Source organism: Lagopus muta, chromosome Z (genome assembly GCF_023343835.1).
Source record: "Lagopus muta isolate bLagMut1 chromosome Z, bLagMut1 primary, whole genome shotgun sequence".
Lineage (NCBI taxonomy): Eukaryota > Metazoa > Chordata > Aves > Galliformes > Phasianidae > Lagopus > Lagopus muta.
Window position 1 is genome coordinate 70923361 of NC_064472.1, and position 21966 is coordinate 70945326.

The 21966-nt window shown below is 37.1% G+C and overlaps 1 protein-coding gene across 7 annotated transcripts in view; it reads right to left on the reverse strand.

Moving 5' to 3' along the window:
* Positions 1-5345: 5345 nt before the first annotated feature.
* The window catches only part of PTBP3 (polypyrimidine tract binding protein 3), a 54684-nt gene continuing 38063 nt past the window's right edge, over positions 5346-21966 (reverse strand). For all 7 annotated transcript variants that reach the window (XM_048932456.1, XM_048932458.1, XM_048932455.1 and 4 more), the window contains 8 exons: positions 21312-21486; positions 18864-18941; positions 18119-18204; positions 14467-14500; positions 13758-13850; positions 12992-13208; positions 11933-12010; positions 5346-11208 (listed from right to left, as the gene is read on the reverse strand). In XM_048932456.1, coding sequence (XP_048788413.1) covers positions 11076-11208; positions 11933-12010; positions 12992-13208; positions 13758-13850; positions 14467-14500; positions 18119-18204; positions 18864-18941; positions 21312-21486 — 894 coding nt within the window. In that variant the 3' untranslated portion in view covers positions 5346-11075. The remainder of the gene's footprint in view (positions 11209-11932; positions 12011-12991; positions 13209-13757; positions 13851-14466; positions 14501-18118; positions 18205-18863; positions 18942-21311; positions 21487-21966) is intronic.

Genomic DNA, 21966 nt, shown 5'->3' on the forward strand with positions numbered 1-21966 from the left:
TGGAAGTAGAATGCATATTAATTGTGCATTTTCTAATTGTCCCTGCACTATATTTGTTTATTAGAGCTTATCTCAAATTAGGAATTCATACTTCAGAACATATGTTTTATTCAGAACTACAATTACATATATTTTAAAAACTCAAAGCAATTCAGCTCTCACTTATACTAGATACAGTTATGCATAAATTGAATACTTTGACCTGTAATAAGTGTTTAATTCTGGGAATCAAAATCTTAAGCTGTACAATTAAAATTTGGTAATCTTCCTGGGGAATGCATGGATAACTTCCAGAATATTCTGCCGTATTTAATATAGCCAAAGTTGTTAGTAAACATCTGAGAGATCAGCAACTGCTGTTCCTTGGCTACTTTTGTGATCTTGCAACTAAAATGCACTTTAATGTTGTAGACGGAGTACAGCAATTGGTTTTTGCTACGTACAATATTCCTCTCAAAGCTCACAAAGTAGGAAACAGAAAAATTGTACTCACACACACAAAAAAGGTATAACCTGAGTAAGAAAACAAGTGTGTCTTACAACACACTGCCAGCTGTAACCTTTAAATTTGTAGGAAAAAAAAAGTCCATACAAAAATTTAAGCTACAAAAGCAAAAAGAAAATTAATGAAGAAACAGAACTGTCCTCTCTGTGCAAGAAATTTTGATGTGGGTAACACACAGTTAATACACAGCCCTGTAAATGAAGTAATCCCACTTAATACCCTTCTAGCCTTCTAGAGGAACTTTAAGTACATGAGAGGAACTTGAGATTCAAATAATGCAGGTCTGTGGTAACTAAATAATAAGTATTTTTTTCTGCCATGCAATATACCGTTTCACTGTCTACTTATAATTACCTTAATTATTTAGCTCAGACTCATTTGAAATTCAGATATTTCATCCTTCTGGGTCTTTGAGCAACCTGGTCTAGAGTGAGGAGGCAGGGGGACTAGAACTAGATGATCTTAAAGGTCCCTTCCAACCCAAACCGTTCTATGATCCTATGATCATTGTAGAGTAACATAAACCAAATATCCCAGTTTATAACTGTTTTAGGATTAAACAGTGTGCATTGAACATATTATTTAGATCCAGGTAAGTGATTTCAGGCTTCCTCCCAGTCTCCCAAGCCACAGCAGAGAGTGTTTTATAGTTAGGCTGATGGCATGGTCCCATCACTGGGAGGCTAAATGAACAGGTGTTCATCACTGGGAGGCATATTTAAGAGTAGCAGTGTCAATCTTTAGATTGGATCCTGGGCTTTGGAAGGCATAAAATTCGAGATTACTCAGCAGAATTTCTCAACGTACATTCAGAATCTTCATCTGTGTGATCGGCCTGCAAAACTATCGGCAATTTTCCTGTTAGATTACATGAGACAGTAAGCAACTAAGATATCCCAGGCAAGACAGGATGTCATTGCTAACGTCTAATGGTTGTGTCAGATCTCTCAGAAATAATTTAGTGCTTATCTTTTCTTATTTTTATGTGAGTTTTCATAGTGACTGTGAAAATGTTTTTCAAGGACCTTGACTAAAATCTTGTTCATCGAAATTGAGGTGAGATTACATAAACTCATCTTTCCTATCGAAGAAGTTTACTCTTTCCATAAAATAAAGGAGAATCTGAGCCCCACAGAATAGCAAGCAGCTTGTGTAACAGCTAAAGATAAAGATAGGCCGTAGTAGAAAAGCTTCCTCAAAGAAAAACAACCAGAAAAAAATTTAAAAAAAAAGAAGATATTTATGCATAAAAAAGTCTTAGCATCACAAAGCATGGTGCTGTGTACCAGCATTTATATTGCTGTGGTTGAATTAATACCAAAAGCTTTTATCCTGACAAAGTGACAACCTGAAGACATTCATTGCAGTTACAGGTACAGGTTAGATGATCTTTTTGGTCTTTCCAGCCTTAATGAGTCTATGATTCTATGATAACCAAACTTAAAGCTGGTTTCACCCTCCTTAAAATTGGGATTGAGATCCTATTAAAATATTTGACTAATTCAGTGTAATTAGACCAATAAAGTGCATCTAGAGGGCTGCTGAAGCCTACTAATACACATAAGGGGAAATTGTGAACATTATGACTTTATGCTCTTGACAAGATAATTAGTGCCTCAGCAAGGGAGAACCTGAAGCTATCCAGCCACTGTAAGAACACACACACAAAGATGAAAGCAGTACACAAAGCAACAATTTGCAAATTAAGAAGGAACAAACTTACAATCAATATATGTGATAGAATACTCAGCTACTAAAACCATTTTGAAATGAGCTACTGAATATAAAAACTTCTTTCCCAGATTCGTAAATGAGGAATCTTAGATACATTATTTACAAGATATTTCCAAATCTGTTGATCAGATTTGTTACATTCTGTATAGATAGATATGACATTTTCATGAAGTTTAGATTGCATCTACAGAATCTCATCTTGCTATTGGGATACTTGAACATGGGAGAGAACTGGAAACGGGTGTGGAGAGAAAGAACCGGTTAGAAGTGCTGAAAAAATAGCCGGTGACATTCTGGTGCTCTTTGGTAGGAGCTAAACCTGCTGATTTCTGTCCTTTCTCCATACTTAGCTGAAAGTTTCCAATCTGAAAAGATCCCGCAATCCTCCACTTCACTGCTCATCCACACTGCAGTGACTGAGAGCTGCAGGCAGCGCTGCCCAGACCTTCCACAGAATTCATAGCGATGAACAGAACTACCCTGGTTCATCTACCTTCTGGAAAAACTTTACAAGTCATTCTTATTGCAGGATCAGAATTTTAAAAAAGGCTTCAACTTCATTTTTACAAGCAGTGACGTTTAGTCACCAAGCAAAATTAGCAAAAACGTTATTGGAGAAGTAGGTAGCACACAGGGTAGAAACAGAAACTGTATTCTACCACAAAGCTGCAAGCATTATGCCATGTCCTTCAGCCAGTCCTCCTTTGCAGTATCCACGCATGGAGTGACGTGGCTTTTAGACAAAGTTGTGCTTTGGAGATAAAAGTAAAGAGATAAAGAGAACTCTCTTCAAAAGTACTGTAGATTATTCGACATGCATGTAATGTGCACGCACATAAGAGTCTGTTACACCACAGCTGAAATAGCACTTTACAGAGTACATTTACAGAAGATGCTGCATTGTCTTTTCAATTAAATCATTTTAACGCTTGCATTGAAAGTGCAGATTCTCTCAAATAAACACCAACAGGCTGTGGGTGAAACACGGTGCACGCGGAAGCATTACACTGTTCAACTGACTTAGCTTAAGCAGTAGGAATTATCATGAACTTGAGACTGAAACACTAATTTCCTTCAAAGATGTGTTTTGGAATCTTCCTGATGATCTGTCTGTGGAGGCACTAGTTCAACTGGAACCTTAAGGTAGCTGTTCTTCCTGGGGGCTCATTTCTGCGTTTTCCAGATATGGAAAGAATCCTTTATGTAGCGTGAGAAGATAGAGCCTTGCATATGCTGTATAACCAAGGAAGTCTTGAAGTGCATTCCAGCTTCATTTTGTTTCTGAATCCAAGCAATCTAAGTTCTTGGAAGGTTTATTAGATCAAATGCCACTTGTCAGGCAGATCAAACTTTGCAGAAAAAGTTTGGATCAAGTCTTAAACATCAGAAAAGAAATTTGGTTTAAAGGCATGAGTTCTTTGATGCAGAAGGGATAGGACAAAAATAGGATGAGAGTTCTCAACCATTTAAGCTGTGAAATCGCTACCTCAAAGAAGTCTGTCCTGATTATGAATGGGCAGTTTTGCTAATTTTCTCATAGTGCTCAAGCTGAACCTTGAGTTGACAGCAGTTTCTTTGCAAGTGGTCTCTGGGAGGATTCACTTCTGAGATCTCTTTATCCTCACAAGGCTTTATCTTTTCTTTAGACATGCTTGTATTCCCCTGCTACACTCAGAAGGGCTCACAGACAAATATGTAAGCCCACTTAACAATTGTTCTTTAGGTCTGGTCCAACAGTAAAATCTTACATTTTTGCATATTCACCTCATTGTTTCAGCTTGCAAGTAATAGAACAAATTCTGCTATAAAAACAGTTTAAACCCATGCTGTTTCAAAATAGTATTTCGTTTTCAAAGGTAGACATGTTATCTATTTAGACGTATTAACTGTTTAGGGAAAAACAAATACTTGTGAGCAGGAATGAATTTGAGATGGGAATTACCTTTTGATTTGAAAAGAAGGGGAGAGAAGGACACTCTTAGTGTGCTCCATGCAGACCTGGCCAAAGAAGTAAAGGCAGATTTTAGCCAGAAGTTAGCACCAAGGGCAAAAATGAAGTGTCACACTAGGAAGAACATACCCAGCCTTCACAGTGCAAGCATTTTGCTCAAAGCTGCAATCCCCTCTAGATTGAATTCAGTTTTTCTCTTTGCAAAGGCACCCTTGTTTAGAGACCAATGACGTAATTTACGCTCGATTTGTTCAGTGCTCTGGATTCCCACCTGTGAGATGCAGGCAGTCATTAAGCATACCAATGGGACTTCTGATCCTTCAAGATCTGCTAGCCTTAGACTCAGTAGCAGACAGTGAAATATTTGCCAGGCTGACTGAGAATTTTCACTCAGCAAAGGGGCACTGCATTCCCCTCATCACTTCAGTACTTGTATTTAGCTGCCTAGACTCCTGCCTGTTCTCCATCAATCCTAAATCCAAACCACTGCTGTGTAGCACACAGAAGGACAAGCAGGCAGTATGGAAGAGAAGCAACCAGGAAGTTGAGAAAGAGGAAACTAAAAGCAGAGCATCTTTTTCAGCCCAGTACTTAAGTTTTGGACGTCTGTGTACAGGAGCTACAGAGTTGATTCCTATGGCTATAAAAGAGCACAGCCATGTTAAAGTGAAAACAAAGCACTTCTCATCAATGAATCCCCAAGGCTTGAAAAGCCTCATCTCTGCCTCATAGAATGAAGTAGTCTTCCGCCACTGAAATAGCTCAGGGTTGTTATTTCCATCCTACTGAAAATGAGGATTTCTACCCTCCTCAGGTGTTGTTTAACCTCAGCTATTGCTGAAGATGTGCATTAGTGCTCTCAAAGTACATTTGATATAACATGCTTTTTCATAGACAGCCATGGCTGCCAAAGACAAAAAAAAGCAGCTCATGGCTCTGTGCATGGCCACCACGTCCCCAGGACTTCACTGCTAGCTTTGCATGAGATTCCCAGGGGGAGAGGGTAAGTCTTCCAGTGTTGCTAAAATTGCTGTCCACAACAATAGCTGTGGTAAATCTCCCCAAATTAAAAAAAAAAAAAAAAAAAAGGAAAATTATTAGTTGCATGAGAAAAAAACCCAAGCCAATAGACAAGAACACAGGAAAAATTCAGAGTGTAGATGTAATGACATTTATTAAAAGGCATGCTACAACAACTAGAGTTAGGGAAATAGGTATAGGTATCAATTAATCAGCATATACGTGAACTTCAGTGAAACAATATATTGCAGCAAAACGAATTCAAACTAACCATGCACTACACAATTAGAAAATAGGGTTTAAATTACACCTTTCTTGTACATATTATATCAGCAAACATGGAAAGTTTTTTCTCCAATGCCAGAAGCTGCTTTACAAGTGAAAGCTGGTACTGTTGTTTATTAAAACATACAAGACAATTGATTTTTTTTTAATATAAAACCGTTTTACACTCCCATTTGCCCACCAAAGCCATTTTTACCAGTCTTTTTTTTTTTTTTTTTGAAGACGTCACAAATATTTACATAATTTTCTTGTGTCAGACCAACATTTTTATAAACTGAAAATTATCTGTTCACTTTTGTGAACAGATAATGTACATGAAGGAATTTCGCCAATTCCTAGTCATGCTTTTGAATGTCTTGGATACAATATACAGGTAGTCCACTAACCCCTTGCCTGCTGTTCCACATTACAATCTCATTGTCTTTGTAGACTGTTTCATCAACAAACAGCAAGTAAAGGCCACTTTGCATTGGCTTTCCCCTTCCGAAAGGAACTTGAGAGAAAAGTTTTCACATAATGTATCACTAAAACCAGTACAGTCAGTCTTTGGTCAGAAAATGAGGTGATGTTCTGATGCAAGAATCAGCTTGCTTAGTAACCCTTTTTGTCTGCTGCTGCAGTTCTAGGGCGAAATTTTGCAGAAAGCAGCTAACATGCTTAAGGAAAATTGGAAAGTGCTTAAAATGGACTAAGTGGTCAGATTCCCACTCTTCAGAAGTAATGCAGTTTCCAGGAACTGAAGAACTGTTTACAGCAGTAAGATGACATCAGTCAAATGTAAAAGCTTTCACAGCAAATGTCAAGAGCCTTCAGCTACACAAGACCCCTTGTTGGGTTCTGCTCCGATCACAAACTATTGTCACTATTCAGGTTGCAAATATGAGGATTATGCTTGGATTCTGCCATTCTGCCGTATGCCCCTCCAAAATACAAACCCAAACCTGCAGCAGTGAAGGCAATTTTATCATTAAATCTGTACTGAAGTTATAACTGACTGCCTGTAAAGTTAGAGGACAACTTTCTGACTTAACAATATAAATATACAATTTCCAGGGGAAAGGAAAAAAAGAGTATTTATTGTACATGAAACAGCAGTAGATACGAGAAAACCCTACACACAGGACTACTGAAGGCACATAAACTTTGGTCCCGCTTTATATCCCAAACAGCTCACACAATATTAAACGCTTGAGAATATTCCCCTCCTTTCATGAAATAATTCACAACTCCCAAACGTTAGGATTTTCTTTTAAAAGAACAGGCCAACAGTCTTGTACAGAACAAACAAGTCATCATAAGACTGTCAAATAGAAAAGAAAACTGTGTAATCTGAACGGTATCTTTTCAGTACAACAGTAAAAGCTCTAAGTGTGATAGATCTGCTTTAGATAAAAACATACCAGGACAAAAGTTGAAAGCACTTGAATAGCAGTACATGTGAGTTGGATACAATGACAAGGAATAGGTCTGCATCCTTAACAGGAAAAAACAAAAAAAAAAAACAAAAAAAAAAACCTGAATCACTTTATGACTCAAAATTAACGAATCTGAGGAGGGGAAGTTGCATCTGTTGCTTTTTTTCAGCATGGATAAATAGTTTGTATACAAACAGGTTTGCCACCTTGCAAACAGAAAGTGTCATATAGGCAAGTCTCTTCAGATCTGTGGAATAACTAACTGAAGCACCAAAAAGACATAAACCTATCTCAGAGCACAAAAAGTAGAACTGACAATACCAGCAGACAATGCAACCGCGTCAAGTGAAAACTCAAGCTTTCAGCTGATGTTCCAAGGCATTTAAAGAAGGAAGCTGAAACTTTACTACTAGGCAAGGTATTACAGGCCATTTGAAAAGCCACCAAGTTTCTCCTGGGTTAAGAATGCCTTGCTACATTTTGAACCAATGTGCTGCCATTGAACAAAAGTAGGAGTTGAAGTAACCCAGGGTGATTTTTGACTTAAAATAAAGACTTAAAGGCGGAGAACTCCCCCCTCATCCACATCTGGTAGCTGCGGTCAGAGTTTAGCCACTAGTGTTTCAGAATACAACTCCTGCGTTGCACATTACAACACGCTTCACAAGCGACTTGAACAGAAATTAACAGTTTATGTTAAAGAAATTATGAACCTGTATTTAATAACTTAATACCGTTGTATTGAAAGGATGAAGCCAGAGTCTTTCAGGGAGTTGTGCTGTAATAGAAAAGGCAACATATTGCTAGGTGGGACAGTAGGAATATCTCTGACAGAGTGGTCAGCCCTAATCCCAGGGAGAGGCAAGATTAAGGCCTTCAGAGCTTCATTTTCAACCTACATCAGTGTAAGAATCTGTCAAATAAAGCCTGCTCTTCTCAGAGGTTCTGAGCTCGTATATTCTTTAGAGATTCACAAATTGAGTGCAACAGTGCTTTTGCATTGATGGGTCAAGCACGGTTTAAGAATTACTCCATTTGTCCTTATCCTTCACTAACAGTGCATTATAGTAACATTTTTGCTTTTGGTTATTCAGGGCAGAATACTGAGTAAGATAAGCTAGCCTTATCTAGTACCATCATTCTGTTAAGGAAACATTAAGACGTACAGCTATTTCTGAGGCTTGTCTGCACTTGTAGAAGCAGATCTCTATAAGAGGCAGTCTGAGAAATGCATAAATTTGCAAGTAATCTGACAAGAATTATTTAATTAAAGAAACAGTGATAACAAGAGATAATGACAAAAAGATACAGGACAAATATATAACAAAACAAAACAAAACCTAACAGAAGATCACAAAAATCTACTATCCAGATTTCTCTTAGGTTAGAAATCTGTAAACCCCTGGCAACCTAAACTGTAAGCCTCCTCATTTCAAACTGCAAGTAGTTCTGAGCTGATATTAATTCTATTCTAGCATGTAGACAAAATAAAAAGATTATTTCTTTCTGTGAGAATGCTGTAATCCTCATCCCTTCAAATTTGTTTAAGCATTAGCACTAAGCATTAGATTAAACAAATTTAAAGGGCATGTAATTTGTATGTTTGTATGCACGTATAATGTGATATGGCATACACATGCTGATATTGAGTGTCAATATTCATTCTCAAATTTAAGGTTCCTTTTCTCTGCTTTAGAATTACATTCAGGTCTACTATGATTCCTCTGCCCTTTAGCTGTAGTTCATTAAAAAAGCCATAAATCATACATTATGAACAATGTCCCAGTATTAACAAACCACTGTGCAGTAACAAGGAGCATTCCTAGCAACTGTCTTAAACTATTATCAGTGTGACAGCTAAAAAGGTTAAACATAGACAGGAATTACAAATTGAGTATCCTGTTCATTTGCAGACAGGACCTTTTTCAACAAGGCTTCTTACAACGCAGAACTTTGCTAAAAACACAGAGATGGTATTTTTAAATAGGTTGCTCTGGGAGCTCTGATTCTGCACTCTTTTTTTTTCTTTTTTTTTTCTTTTTTATTTTTTTTTATTTTTTTTTACAATTCTTTTTTTAAGGTTAGTTTTAAAAAAGGTTGACAGTTCACCGACTTGAATCAATCATCTCAAAGAGGGGGAAATGGGAAGAGTACCTCAAATCCCAAAGATAACATTGCCTGTTATTCCTAAGCATTTCCATAAAATATAACATTCTGAAAAATTATTTACTTGTGTTGAATAGAACCTACTATTACTACCTAGATAGTCAGCATTTTATCTACTGTCAAAAGACCACGCTTTTGTTGTATTTTAGAGACCTGGAACCTTCTTTAGTATCATTAGCTGCTGCAAGTCAAGTCACAGACATTAAAGCAAGACAAGCTAGTACATCAGTGATTTTACAGAAGTAATTCAGAGTAACTGTGTAGAAGCTCACTCCAAAATACTCAGATATTTCCAGAATTACACCCTTTGTTCTAGAAAGATAGGAGGAATTCTACAACAAACAAAACGAATGAATGGCAAAAAATTCTGCAGTAATTATAAACAAGCAAATGTGATATGTCACATTTTAAAAAGTGACGTATTTTTGGTAAATTCTGAAAAGAAATAGCCCTTAAAAAGAAAAAAGAACTGTCCAGTGACAGAACTAGTAATGTTCATAACTTTCTACACAAAAATCTGACTACATCACAGCACATTCTCCAAAGAGAAATGGAAGTTCAGTACTGAACTTCTTGGGAAATGAAATAATGCTCTTCATGGTAAACTCAAGAACCTGAAAAAGAACTGTTTGAAACACCATCCCTCAGGAAGCGAAGCTGCAGAAACTGGAGTGGAGTTTGCTCTTTTGCTTTTTTTTTATGCATCATTTTATTTTGTCTCTTTGTTGTGCATTTTTCTGGGAATAATTTTTTATTTATTTTTTTTTAACAAATAAAGGCATCAGACAACTGCAACCAGATAAATTCAAAGAGGTCTGCAGGACTCTGCTTTAAACTTCATGTTTTAAACTTAATTTCCACCTCTACCTTATCTCTACACTAAAGCACCAGAGACTAGAAGTTTGAATATTACTGGGGATGGGGGAGAGAGGAGGGGAGAAAACACAAAAGTAGCAGTTAGGAAAATATTTACAAGAAAGAAAAAAAAAGAAAAAAAAAGAATTTTAAAAGCCTGCATTACATTTTTCAAGATACTTCAGATAAAACTCAAAGCTGTTGTGTCATAAGCACACAGTAAGGCACATAATAAGAAATTAAGTAAATACACAGTAAGTATATTGATACAAAAAACTCTTGAGGTTTAATTTTTCATCCCCAAAGATGACCTTACCAAAAATAACTTCTTAAAAATTCGTTAAGCCATCACAGACCTGAATATTTTCTATAAGATTGTAAACATTTTATTCTTTAAAGAAATGTAAAAAACTCTTTGAAATCAGGACTATTTTCTCCTCTTATTTTCTTCAAAATACTATTACACAATATCACTTCATAGTAAAATAACACATCGAACTTCCATTCCAGGATGAAGTCAAGCTAAAACTCTAATGTCACAGCTTGGAGAAACTCAAACATCTTTTACTCCGCTAAGAAAAGGCACTGCCTTTCCTCTAATAATTTAACCCATACGAACAGCACAAAGTTTATGCTTTAAAAAAGCTATTGTAAAGATTTGCCAAAGTGTGAACACACACTCCAGTAACATAAATACTGTTCAGAGGGCCTTTGCAACCAGCGCTCGGCTTTTTCTTCAAGAAAGCCAAGCTCTGTTTCACATTCAAATCAGTATTCAATATGGGTGGAGTGGATTTGTTGTCTTGTTAGAAACATTCTCAGTTTGGTATATTGAAAAAGCACTCTAAAATATTTCATAAGGCTAATCTGAAACAAAAATTCAACATATATTCTCAAAAGTAAAGTTAAAATAGGAAACATGATGATAAATATTATTTCTAAAGAAATTTAATCTTTTTATTGATGAATAATAAGATTTGATCATATACTGGCAGCTGAAATCAGAAAAGATTATCCCCTAATTCTTTGCTGTGTGTACGAACAAGATTTTTCTTTTAAGAGCAGAATTGGTCACAGCTACTTCAGTCTCTGATGAGAGTAAGAAAACTGCAGTGCAGTTTTAAAAGGAACGTTCACAGAAAAGTCAAATTGTAGATCTTGAGAAGGAAACTCGGAGGTGATGATTTTCTCCGAGGTCATAATCGTGAAGTTCAATGAGAGCATGAACTGCTTCTTCCACAGAGCCCAGCTGGATAAGAGCCATTTTGCAATCTCTCCTGAAGGACGACAAAAAACGTTATTAATTAGAATCAAATTGTCATTGTAGTAAGTCATAAACACACAAAAAAAGTGATGCAAATATTTCTTTAGCCACATCACATACAGCTCTTCCTACACAAAATGCAGGTGCAGTGACAGAAATAGATTTAGTTATGCACCTCACAACAGGGAAATAACAGAACTGAGTTAGTTTTACTGATTGATAACCTACAGCCATGCCATTCTTCCATAGCATTGTGTTTAAAAAAATAAAATCAACCAAAAAAGCCCATCCAAATATGCCAAAAACCCTCTGAAAAACACTGATGTTCTCCCTATATATGAGATTCTAGCAGGTGTGATCATGTCAAAATAAAATAGGAAAGATATCTAAATGAGTGCTAGAACAGATTCACTGTAATCTTTTACTCGACATTTCACTCATACAGATCTTATAGATCTTTTCCAAGAAGCTAGAGTTATGTTCACTTTCCTTAAACTTACCTGACTTTGAACACACGTGGAATTTATCAAAGGTCAAATATTTTCCATTTAGTTATGCTAGCATAATATTTTCAATTAATCACTTAAAATTTCAAGATTAGAATTAGCATAAGCATTGTCACAAGCTGTTAAGCTTTTGCCTATAGATAGCGTTATACACAAATGGAATTTCTCCAAAAAGCAATTAGCCATCTTTTAGGATGAAAGATCTCACAGCATTTTTAAATGAGAACTTACTGGAAAAATCTGAAGGCTTTCACAGTAGATCCAGTACGTGCAAAAAGACTCTTAATATCGTCAAAAGAAACAGAAGTCCTGTTTAAAAGCAAACAAAACAAATCAAAATCTTCTCAACGTGTAAAAGAGCACAGACTACAGTCTTTGCAGCAGTAGCAAACCACGAGTTCTTACTGCTAAATTAAATTCAACCACCTAATAGTACCCCACTAACACAAGCCCAGCTCAAACATCTTGGCTTCGACTCTATGATTTAGCACTGCAGTGTGCTACAAAAAATACTTCAGATTCAATCCATTGCTTTTCATCTTCTCCCATTCCTGCCTTGGATATATTCAGAAAGTATAAAGATTAACTGGTAGCTTCTGAAATATTTTTGTCTTTTAATTACTGCTAGCACACTTCACATATTTTCTGTTTTGAAAGTCTACTTCCAAGTATCATCTCAGAGGTGTCCAATATCTTTTTTTTTTTTCCTGATTTGAACAAAATTCAGTAGTTTTCTTTCTTCCCCCTCCCCCCAACTCCAGATTAATTGGAGAACAAAAGAACCCTGTGCAAATTGATGTTGAGCTATCACTTCACACACTGTTGACAACATTCTAGCAAGGAAAATAGGTTGCTTCAGTTTTAGAGAACGTGCTTCTTAGTAACTCCTTTTTTGTAAGCTTTCTGAATGACTGTAAAGACTATTCTTTAAACAGTGTAAGAATGATTAAAAACTGTATCAACACTACATAACAGTGTTAATCTTAGATTTGATGCAGTGTAAATCTCAAAAAGCATGCCTTTAATATTCCAGGAAAATTTATAACACAGAACTTCAGATGTGAAAAAATTCATTTTTCCAAGAAAATATACATTAAAACCTGTCAAGAAGAACAATAACTATCGATCCATTATCCTCTTCATTATTTACAGTTTCAATCACTTATGCAGCAAAATGACCCAATTTTAGGAAGACACAGAAGATCAACACACCAGTTAGACTTTGTGGCTTTAAGAGCATAACCGAAGAAACATTCCCTTTGCATGAAGACCACACACATCAGTACTCACGGGATGTTGGAGAGATGAAGAGTGGCAGATGGAGGAAAGATGTTCTGGAAGTTCTTAGAGCCAGGCTTCTTAAAGCGATGTAACGGGCTATTGCTGTAGTCCTTCGTCAGACCGTTGTCATCTTCTCCTTCACGAGGGAGTTGAATATTCTGATGTTTTGAAAGAGTTGCACGTATGAACTTCCCATAAACCTTCTGTCCATTCAAGTTGCTGATAGCTGATCAGTGGAAACATCATTGGGACACAAAAACAGATGATTGGAGGGGAATTAAAAATGGTTCTTTGGATACTGCTCTTGCCTTCTATTTAGAGTCAGATTTCATGTCCTCAGTTTAAACAGCAAGGTCCATCTCTACAAAGTGGGCTAAGTTTCTTCCCCTTCATATCATTACAATTTAACAAGTGCAAGTCTAAATGCAGTGGGAATACAAAATGGCATTATTCTTAAACAGCTAGCAATAAGATAAGGTATATGAAAAGTGTATGATTTATTAATAGGTAAACCACAGGAAAATTGTACAATTTTTTAATAGAAACATTTATTAGATTAAGACTTGCAGGGTTGTTTTTAAGCCACTACAGGAAAATCATTTGCTTACATGAAAGCAAGCTAATCAATATCAACATTTGAAAGCAAGAGTTCATATGTAGAAGAGCTGGCAATAATGGATTTAGTTAGGTTAATATAGCCACTGACAGAAGGCAGATTCCTGAGCTTTATCATATTCATGATAGTTAGGACCATAACTGCCTTTAAAATCAGTACCTATTTGAGCCTGGGTTGCATCTGCCATCTGAACCAAAGCATTTTGTTTATTCTTAAACATGATCTTCACACGAAGCACATCACCATAGGCACCTATGAAAATTCAGAAAGAAAATCTGTATTACTACAAAAAGCACACGTGCAAGTCTGCTGCTTTTCACTAAAATTAGCTTAAAGAATAATCATCTCATTAAACAGCTTGGTTAGAACATTAATACGGAGATATTTCAAGCTTGTATATTATTTTTTGAGGCTCAGAAATAGGAAAAAACACACACCAAGTAGGATCTCAGTAATACAATTGCATGTTTATGTTCAGCTGTTAAGTAGTGCAAGTGTTAAAAGTCCTCTCGACAGAGGGGTATTAAAACATTACCATGTCAACATTCTTCCCTGCAAATAACAAATATGCCATTTCTGTAGCCCGTTTCCTCCAAGACAACCTTTGCTTTTCCATCTTTGCTTTGCCATTCTTTGTAGTGAAGAAATCAGAACACACAGTTCTTCTGAAACTGCAACAATTCTGTCTTTTTGGTACCTGTGTCTTACAGACACTGACTCAAAAGACCATCATTTAAAACCAGCACATTCTCTTGTGCATTTTCTGGACAAAAACAGAAAAACTGAAGTGTAATTAATCACCATTTGCCACTTAAGTAAAAAGAGCTCTAGCCCTATAGTTTCTAAAGGTACATTTGACGTATCTTACCAAATAGGATGAAAAGTCCATGCGGCGTGATGGCCTGTTTAAATGATAAAATGAGTGTATTAATTTTAAAGCCAGGCAAATAAAGAAACCTAGACCTTAAGCACATGGTAAACTAAAACAATGGGAGAGACTCTAAACACTAACAGCATTAAACCATTTCACCAAAAGCCATTTGCATCAGTAACTAGAGTGTATTCATTCCTGTTAATGCATATTTATTATGCACATATCAAATACATAAACAGGCTAACACTTCAGCTCATGCATTTTCATCACTCAAAACTCAGAGACTGTCAAGCTGGAGAAATTATTAATATGTTAAGTGGCTTAATTACTTGAAATTATTCTTTCTAAGCTTTCTAAGACAGCATTTCATACACTGACAAATCAAAGCAATTTGCTACGCTAAAAGTAGAAAAGATCATTCAGTAAGTCATTTGTCTTTTCTAAACTGCAGATACCACCTAAAAAACTAAAACTGGTTGCAGCAACATGCATTTGCTTTGTTTCAATTTTGCCCCCGTGACCACACGTTACTAATATGCACACTATTTAATTGTTAATACATGAAGCACATATGGAGTGATAATTAAATTGTCTGATTAAAAGCTTTGAAAAGAAAGCCTGAAATAAGTAATTTTTCTTCAGAGATTTTTCATTAAATCCTAATGTACCAAGTTCCCCAGTCACTAAAGAAGAGAATTTGCACTCTAATCAACACAAACTTTATTCAGCTGAGACAACAGCTCTGCCCGTAGCGAGCACTAACAATTTATGTTGCATTATGCATTGCAGTATAAAGTTCTAAATGGTAACTTCTTAGATATAATTAGTATTAAGTAAAGCAGCAAAGTCCTAAACATAGATCTGATCTATGCTTCACATATCCTTATTCTGAAAAAGCAGTCTCTTGAGGCTCAGAGAACCATCTTAAATAATTATTTGTACAAAGCTCATCAGAAATCTGTAATTACTTGATAAGATACACTGACAAAACAGTGTAATTGCTTCGTCTTACAGTCCGAATCTATAGCTTTCTTTTAATGCTTAATGTGAAATCTAATTGTTACTAAGAAAAAAAAGTATAAAACACAGCAATTACTTACAGATTCAAGGAATTGGTCAACAGACCTCTAAACTTTTGAAATATGAATGACTTCCATTTTGACAATACCTCTTAATTTCATAAGTTTTATGGTTAAGTGAATCCAGTGAGAGCATAAAACAAACAAGAGTTTAAAATCACTGTAGTAGAATTGCTTATCAGCAATTAAGTAAAACTCTGTATTATGTTACGGCCTTTCTAAAGCTTACTTATTAATTAAGGGATGTAGATTGCTTCTAGTTAAGTATACATTAATGCATAAAGTTTGAGTAACAAGTGCAAAGCTACAAAACAAATCACTGTAACAGTAACTCCCTTGGCAGTTTTATTGCAAACACATAGGAGAAAAAACAATTCTGTGGTACTATGAAAAGTGAATAGACATATTTACTGACGTTAAAAAATGGATTTATAGATATGTTATACCAAGGGACACCCATGCTCCTCCTCTTCAGTCTGAGAAAGCTTGCCAAACTGGAGTCATGGAGTTGAACCCAGTGGTCCCTGGGGGTCCCTTCCAAACCCAGGCTTCACACAGCACCACACAAACCCAAACTCTGTGCATGAGAGCAGTACCCAAATGCTCCCTAAGCTCCAGCAGCCCAGGGCTGTGCCCCTGCCCTGGGGAGCTGTGCCATGCCCTCCATCCTCTGGGGCACAGCCTTACCCTGCCCCCCTGACCTCCTGTGACGCAGGTCCTGTGAGGAGCTGCAGCTGCATAAGGCCTTCCCTCAGCTCCTTTGCTCTGGGATGAAAGATGAGGAACGTTTCATCAATGTTTCAAAGAAAAGTAACTTGCCATGTTTCCATCTTTATTCCTCTTCCCTCTAGTTTCTCTGATTTCTCATGTATGAAAAATTCTTTAGATTTCCCAATGATAAAATGGCACCTTAAGAACTGTAATATCACCGAGGTATCAGTGAGTTTAGCCCTATGTTGTGTACTACCTCAAACATTTTGCATGTATAACCTCAGACAGATCACTAATTACAAACTCACCATTACATTACTAAACTATTTTTTTCCTGCACTAAATTGTGCTTAGAACCTTTCCACTGCTGAACAGAATTTTTAAGCTTTATTAGTAATGGAAATTTGCTCAAACGAAAACAGAGATCATAGAGTCACGGAATCACCAAGGTTGGTAAAGACTTCTAAGATCACCCAGTTCAGCCCATCACCTATCACCAATATTTCCCCAGTAAACAATGTCCCTCAGTATCACACCTGAGTGTTTCTTGGACACCTCCTGGGTCAGTGACTCCACCACCTCTCTGGGCAGCCCATTCCAGCACCTGACCACTTTTTCGGAGAAGAATTTTTCTGTAACATCCAACCATCTCCCTTGGTGCAACTTGAGGCCATTCCCTCTATTCTTATCATTAGTTACATGGGAGAAGAGGCTGGCACCCCACCTTGCCCCAGCCCCCCTTCAGGTATTTGTAGAAAGTGACATGGTCTCCCCTGAGCCTCCTCTTCTGCAGACTGAACAATCCCAGTTCTCCCAGCTGCTCCCTCATAAAGCCTGTGCTCCAGACCCCTCACAGCTTTGTTTCCCTTCTCTAGACATGCTCCAGGGCCTGAATGTCTTTTTTGCAGTGAAAGGTTCAAAACTGAACACAACATTCAATGTGGCATTGCAAATACTGAGTTCAGAGGAATGATCAGTTCCCTGTTCCTGCTGGCAACACTATTTCTGCTACAAGCCAGGATGCCATTGCCCTTCTTGGCCACCCAGGCACACTGCTGGCTCATGTTCAGCCAAACATCAATCAATACCCCCAGGTCCATTTCTTCTATACAACCTTCCAGCTACTCTGCTTCAAGCATGTAGCATTGCCTGGATTTGTTGTGGCCAAAGAACAAGACTCAGCACTTGGTCTTGCTGACCTTCATCCTACTGGCCAGCATGCCCAGATCTCTATGTAGGGCCTTCCCACCCCCAGGCAGATTGACACTTCCTGTCAACCTGGTGTCATCTGCAAATTTATTGAGTGTGCACTCAATATCCTCATCCAGATCACCAGTAATAATAATTAAGAGGACAGACCCCAGTACCAACCTTTGGAGAACACTGCTTGTGACAAGTCACCAGCTGGATTTAATTCCATTCACCACCACTTTCTGGGCCCAGCCCTCCAGCCAGTTTTTTACCCAGCAAAGAGTGTACCTGTGCAACCCATGGGCTGCCAGCTTCCCCAGAAGAATTCTGTGGGAGACAGTGTCAGAGGCTTTCCTGAAATCTACACAGACTATGTCAACAGCCTTTCCCTCATCCACCAGGTGGGTCACTTCATCACAGGAGATCAGGTTGGTCAAGCAGAACCCTTAGGTGAACCCTTGCTGGCTGGGCCTGATCTCCAGGTTGTCCTGCACACGCCATGTGAGCTTCCTCAAGATGATCTGCTCCATAAGTAATGCTCAGATTTTGGTATTATCAGCACAGAACTTTGCTCATTTGTTGCTTCAACTAAAGCTAATTTGCAATAAGGATTCTGGCAGCTGGTACAAGTAGTGACTTGCATCAGTACTACAGATCAAACCTACCTCAGGGTTGAGGTTGCTGACCAGTAAAACAGAATTTCCTGGAACACTTGGGTTACTCATCCGTACAGATGCCACAGATGTGGTGACTGCAAGAAAAGAAAGTTTTCCAGGTAGAGGTGAAATTGAAAGATTTGAAATTGTACTTACAGCATCACTTGAGACATTTTAGAAGACAAAAGCAGACTAGGCTCCTCAAAAAATTTGATTTTCAATAAAAACAGTGTTTGGAAGTTAAGGTATTCCAAGTATCTGATTAATAAAGCAAAATACACTTCCCCTCTAATGATAAAGAAATATTGAGCCACGGCAACAGATCCACTGAGAAGGGGATACAAATGGCAGCTCAGAGTTTATCCTGTGCTAGGAAGGAACAGATTGCCATGTTTAGAAGACTACTTATTTCTCTTTTTTATTTAGAAAAGAGGAGACTTCCCCTTTTACCTTTAAATGTGCAAGAAGACTTTCAATTCTTAGAACAATAGATACTTAGAATTTCTTCTCTTGTAGGTAATCTTTTTAAAGCATTACATTTCTTCATTTATTAAATTAAAAATTATATCAACATATGTTTTTTATTATGGCAAGAAATTTTACTGAGAAGCCAGGTGTATTCTGATAGACTGCTAGCCCCAAATGCAAATGCAAGCACTAATGGCTTTAGGTTTTCTGTCTACTTGTTTGGTGCATGCATGTTTGGGTTTTTGCTTGCTTTTTTTTTTTGTTTTAATTGAAGATAGAACATTACCAGCTCCTTGAGGAATGTATGCAAACGGGCCAAATCCACTAGTCCCTACATGTGGTTGGAAGATGATACCTTCGGGCCCTGGTAATAGAAGACATTTAATTAAAACAGAGACTTTAACATTCCTGGAAAACAGAAGAGACTTCAGGAATGAGAAAGCTGCCAGCGCTGCTATTCTCACTTCCATCTGTGATTGCATCTTCTATAAATGTTTGAATAAAAATTAAAAAAAAAAAAAACACAAAAAACCCTTCTGATTGAAATCCACATTTCTGTGTTTACATTTTTTAGTCACTTCTTAAGTCTAACATCACATGTCTCTCAGTGTCCCTCTCTAAAATGCAATTTAGACAAATTTGACAATGAAAGCCCAGCATAGATTAGTATTCATTGAAGTTTAGACATCTGTGGTGCCCAGTATATTTTTTGTTTATAAAACTGAAATGCATTCTAGAAATTTTCTGGAAGCAAATCATGCCATGTTTTACAATGATGAGACATCACTATTTCCTAGATATTAATGAGAAAGTATGGGCTAAATAATTAAACAACCAAAACCAGTCTGAGTTTCTGAATTCTAGTAGTAGAAAAAGTATATTTTTCTTCTCAAGCAGAAGCACCTTTCCAGTACAAATACATGGAAAAAAAAAAAAACAGCAACTGCATTTACAAGCATTAAACAGATTTGGAATACCAGTGTAGAAAGATCTTGCTCCAAAGGTGGCTCACTGGCTTTCATGCTACTATGTGGAGATAATCACTACCTTGGGTAACAAGTAAGGTTGTGTTAGATGCAAGATTGATTTCTGCATTCTTTCATATGTTAGCACTCTAGACTGTTGGCTTTTTATTTTAATAAATCAGGACACACATAATCAGTGCATGAAACCCACCAATCTGCAGTGTCTTAGTACTCAAACTTTCACCACTGACTAAAAGTAAGCTATGCTCACTAACAAATGGTCGATACAAATAATACAGCTCCTTATGAAGTACCAGTTATGAATCACAATAACAATAAATGAAAGAGACACCGCAGATCAAGTACTCATAAATATTGCATAATGTCACACCTCCTCTTATCTGTAGTGTCAAAGCACCTTTAATACAAACAATGGAATACATTCATCAGACCAAAGCAAGTCATTGTGTTCTTCATAATGCACCAGCGTGTGCATTATGCTGACAAGTTCTGGCAATAAGGATATGAATAAAGATACGAATCACTTATTCACAATCCAAGAACGATAATGGAAATGTTAATGAAGAGATAAAGAGCTTTCATTCTGCCAAATGAGATCTGCATGTTGCACATTGATACCAAAATCATACGTGTAAAAGTTGTCAAACAGAACTAATGCAGAGAGATCTGGAACTCTTTGATGCATGTTTTATTTGTAAAATCATTTGCTTTACAGCTGGCAGGTAGCTCTCAAAGCATACTCATTCATGTATTTCTGCCCATGCTGAATGGATGAGGAAGATTTTAAAATTCAAAACATTCATAAAAATGTGATTTTTTAATTCTTTTTTTTTTAATTATTTTTTACAGTGCAGTATCTCAAAAATTTTAGTTTTACTATTAGGATACCTTCAAGTCTACAGTAAAATTGGATGCATTATTCTGATACCTGCTTTATCATAGAATGGCTCAGATAGTTCTCCATCAAGCCTGCCTGTACCAGTAGTAAAACAGGAAGCATAAGTACTGACATGACTCCCAATGTCTTTTCATCGCATCATTCAGCCAAGTGGTATTTGAACACACGTGTGGCAGCAATTAATCTGTTTGATGATTTGCACTTATTATCAAAGTTGAACAAACAAGCATGCATGTGCTGTTTATGCCAAAAGGGCTTCTCAAAGTCACTTAAGTAGATAATGCTTTCTCTATGCAGTGGAAGTGACTTTCAAAATTTACTAAAGGAATTCACTAAAATTTTCTTTCAGAAGGCAACTATAAAATGTAATTGTAGAATTTGTGTATTTCTTATAGTTTATTCCTTAAAGCAAGCAGTCATCCTAAAATACCAGCAAACTTTAAAACATTTACTTTCAAGTAGCTTTAGGGAATCGGTCAATTTTGAATGGCTGCCATTGACTTTCCTGATATGCAATGTCTATTATATTGCCTTACACCAATGATATAATTCCACACCACTCTAAAAACACAGCTTTTTGACAACGCTTATAATTTCCCCACCTGAATATATTCTGATAACCATTTATCTGAGCACGGTTTCAGATACTCGTTTATCTAGAATAGGATTTTCTGCTTTCCACACAAATTTTACTGAGTCTAACAATTAGGGTTATACATAAAATGTTCTTTTTTTTGTTTGTTTTCAACAGAATCTATTATACAGCCAGAGAATAAAACTCCTAAGAGTATGCAGTGTAAAAAGCATAATGATCATCCTGCATATTTATCACAAAATAAGGCCTTCTTACCAAAGGCAGCAATTATGGCTGGATCCAGGGGTAGTTGGACATCAGAAGCTGGAAGGTCAAAGCGAGTGAAATCTCTGCTTTTCTCATTGTTGTACTTCACCTTAAGGCTTGTTAACTTTGAGAAATCAATATGTAGAGTGCAGCATGCATTGTAGATATTTCGGCCATCCAGAGCCTGGAAACAAATGGTTAAATTTTCAGGTACAACACACTTTGTTGCAAACCTCCCTCCTAAGTTTATTTTTATCTGTATCAAAAAAGAGAAAAAAGGGCAAGTACCAATAGATAAATATTCCATGCCTTTCATCTCAAAGCTGAGTATAAAGGCAACCCTTCTGGACTAGGCCCATTCCAGACAGCTCGAAAGCAGAATGCACTGGTGGTGCCTTTGTGATAACATTTTTAAGAAAGAGTAAAAAAAACAAAACTGCACATCTGCTGTCAGAGGGAGGAGTAGTAAACATGAGAGAATTGAGGTCAGTGCAGGAGAAGGGCATAACGTGCTCCTCACGCGGAGCAGCAGCTCTCTGCAGCTCAGGAGAGGCCCATGGCAGTCTGCAGGCTGTGGGCACTGCATAGAGCAGATCTCCCCACGCAGCTGTGGAGAAGCCCTTGGTGCAGCCGTGGATGCTGCCTGCAGAGGTACAGCCTATGG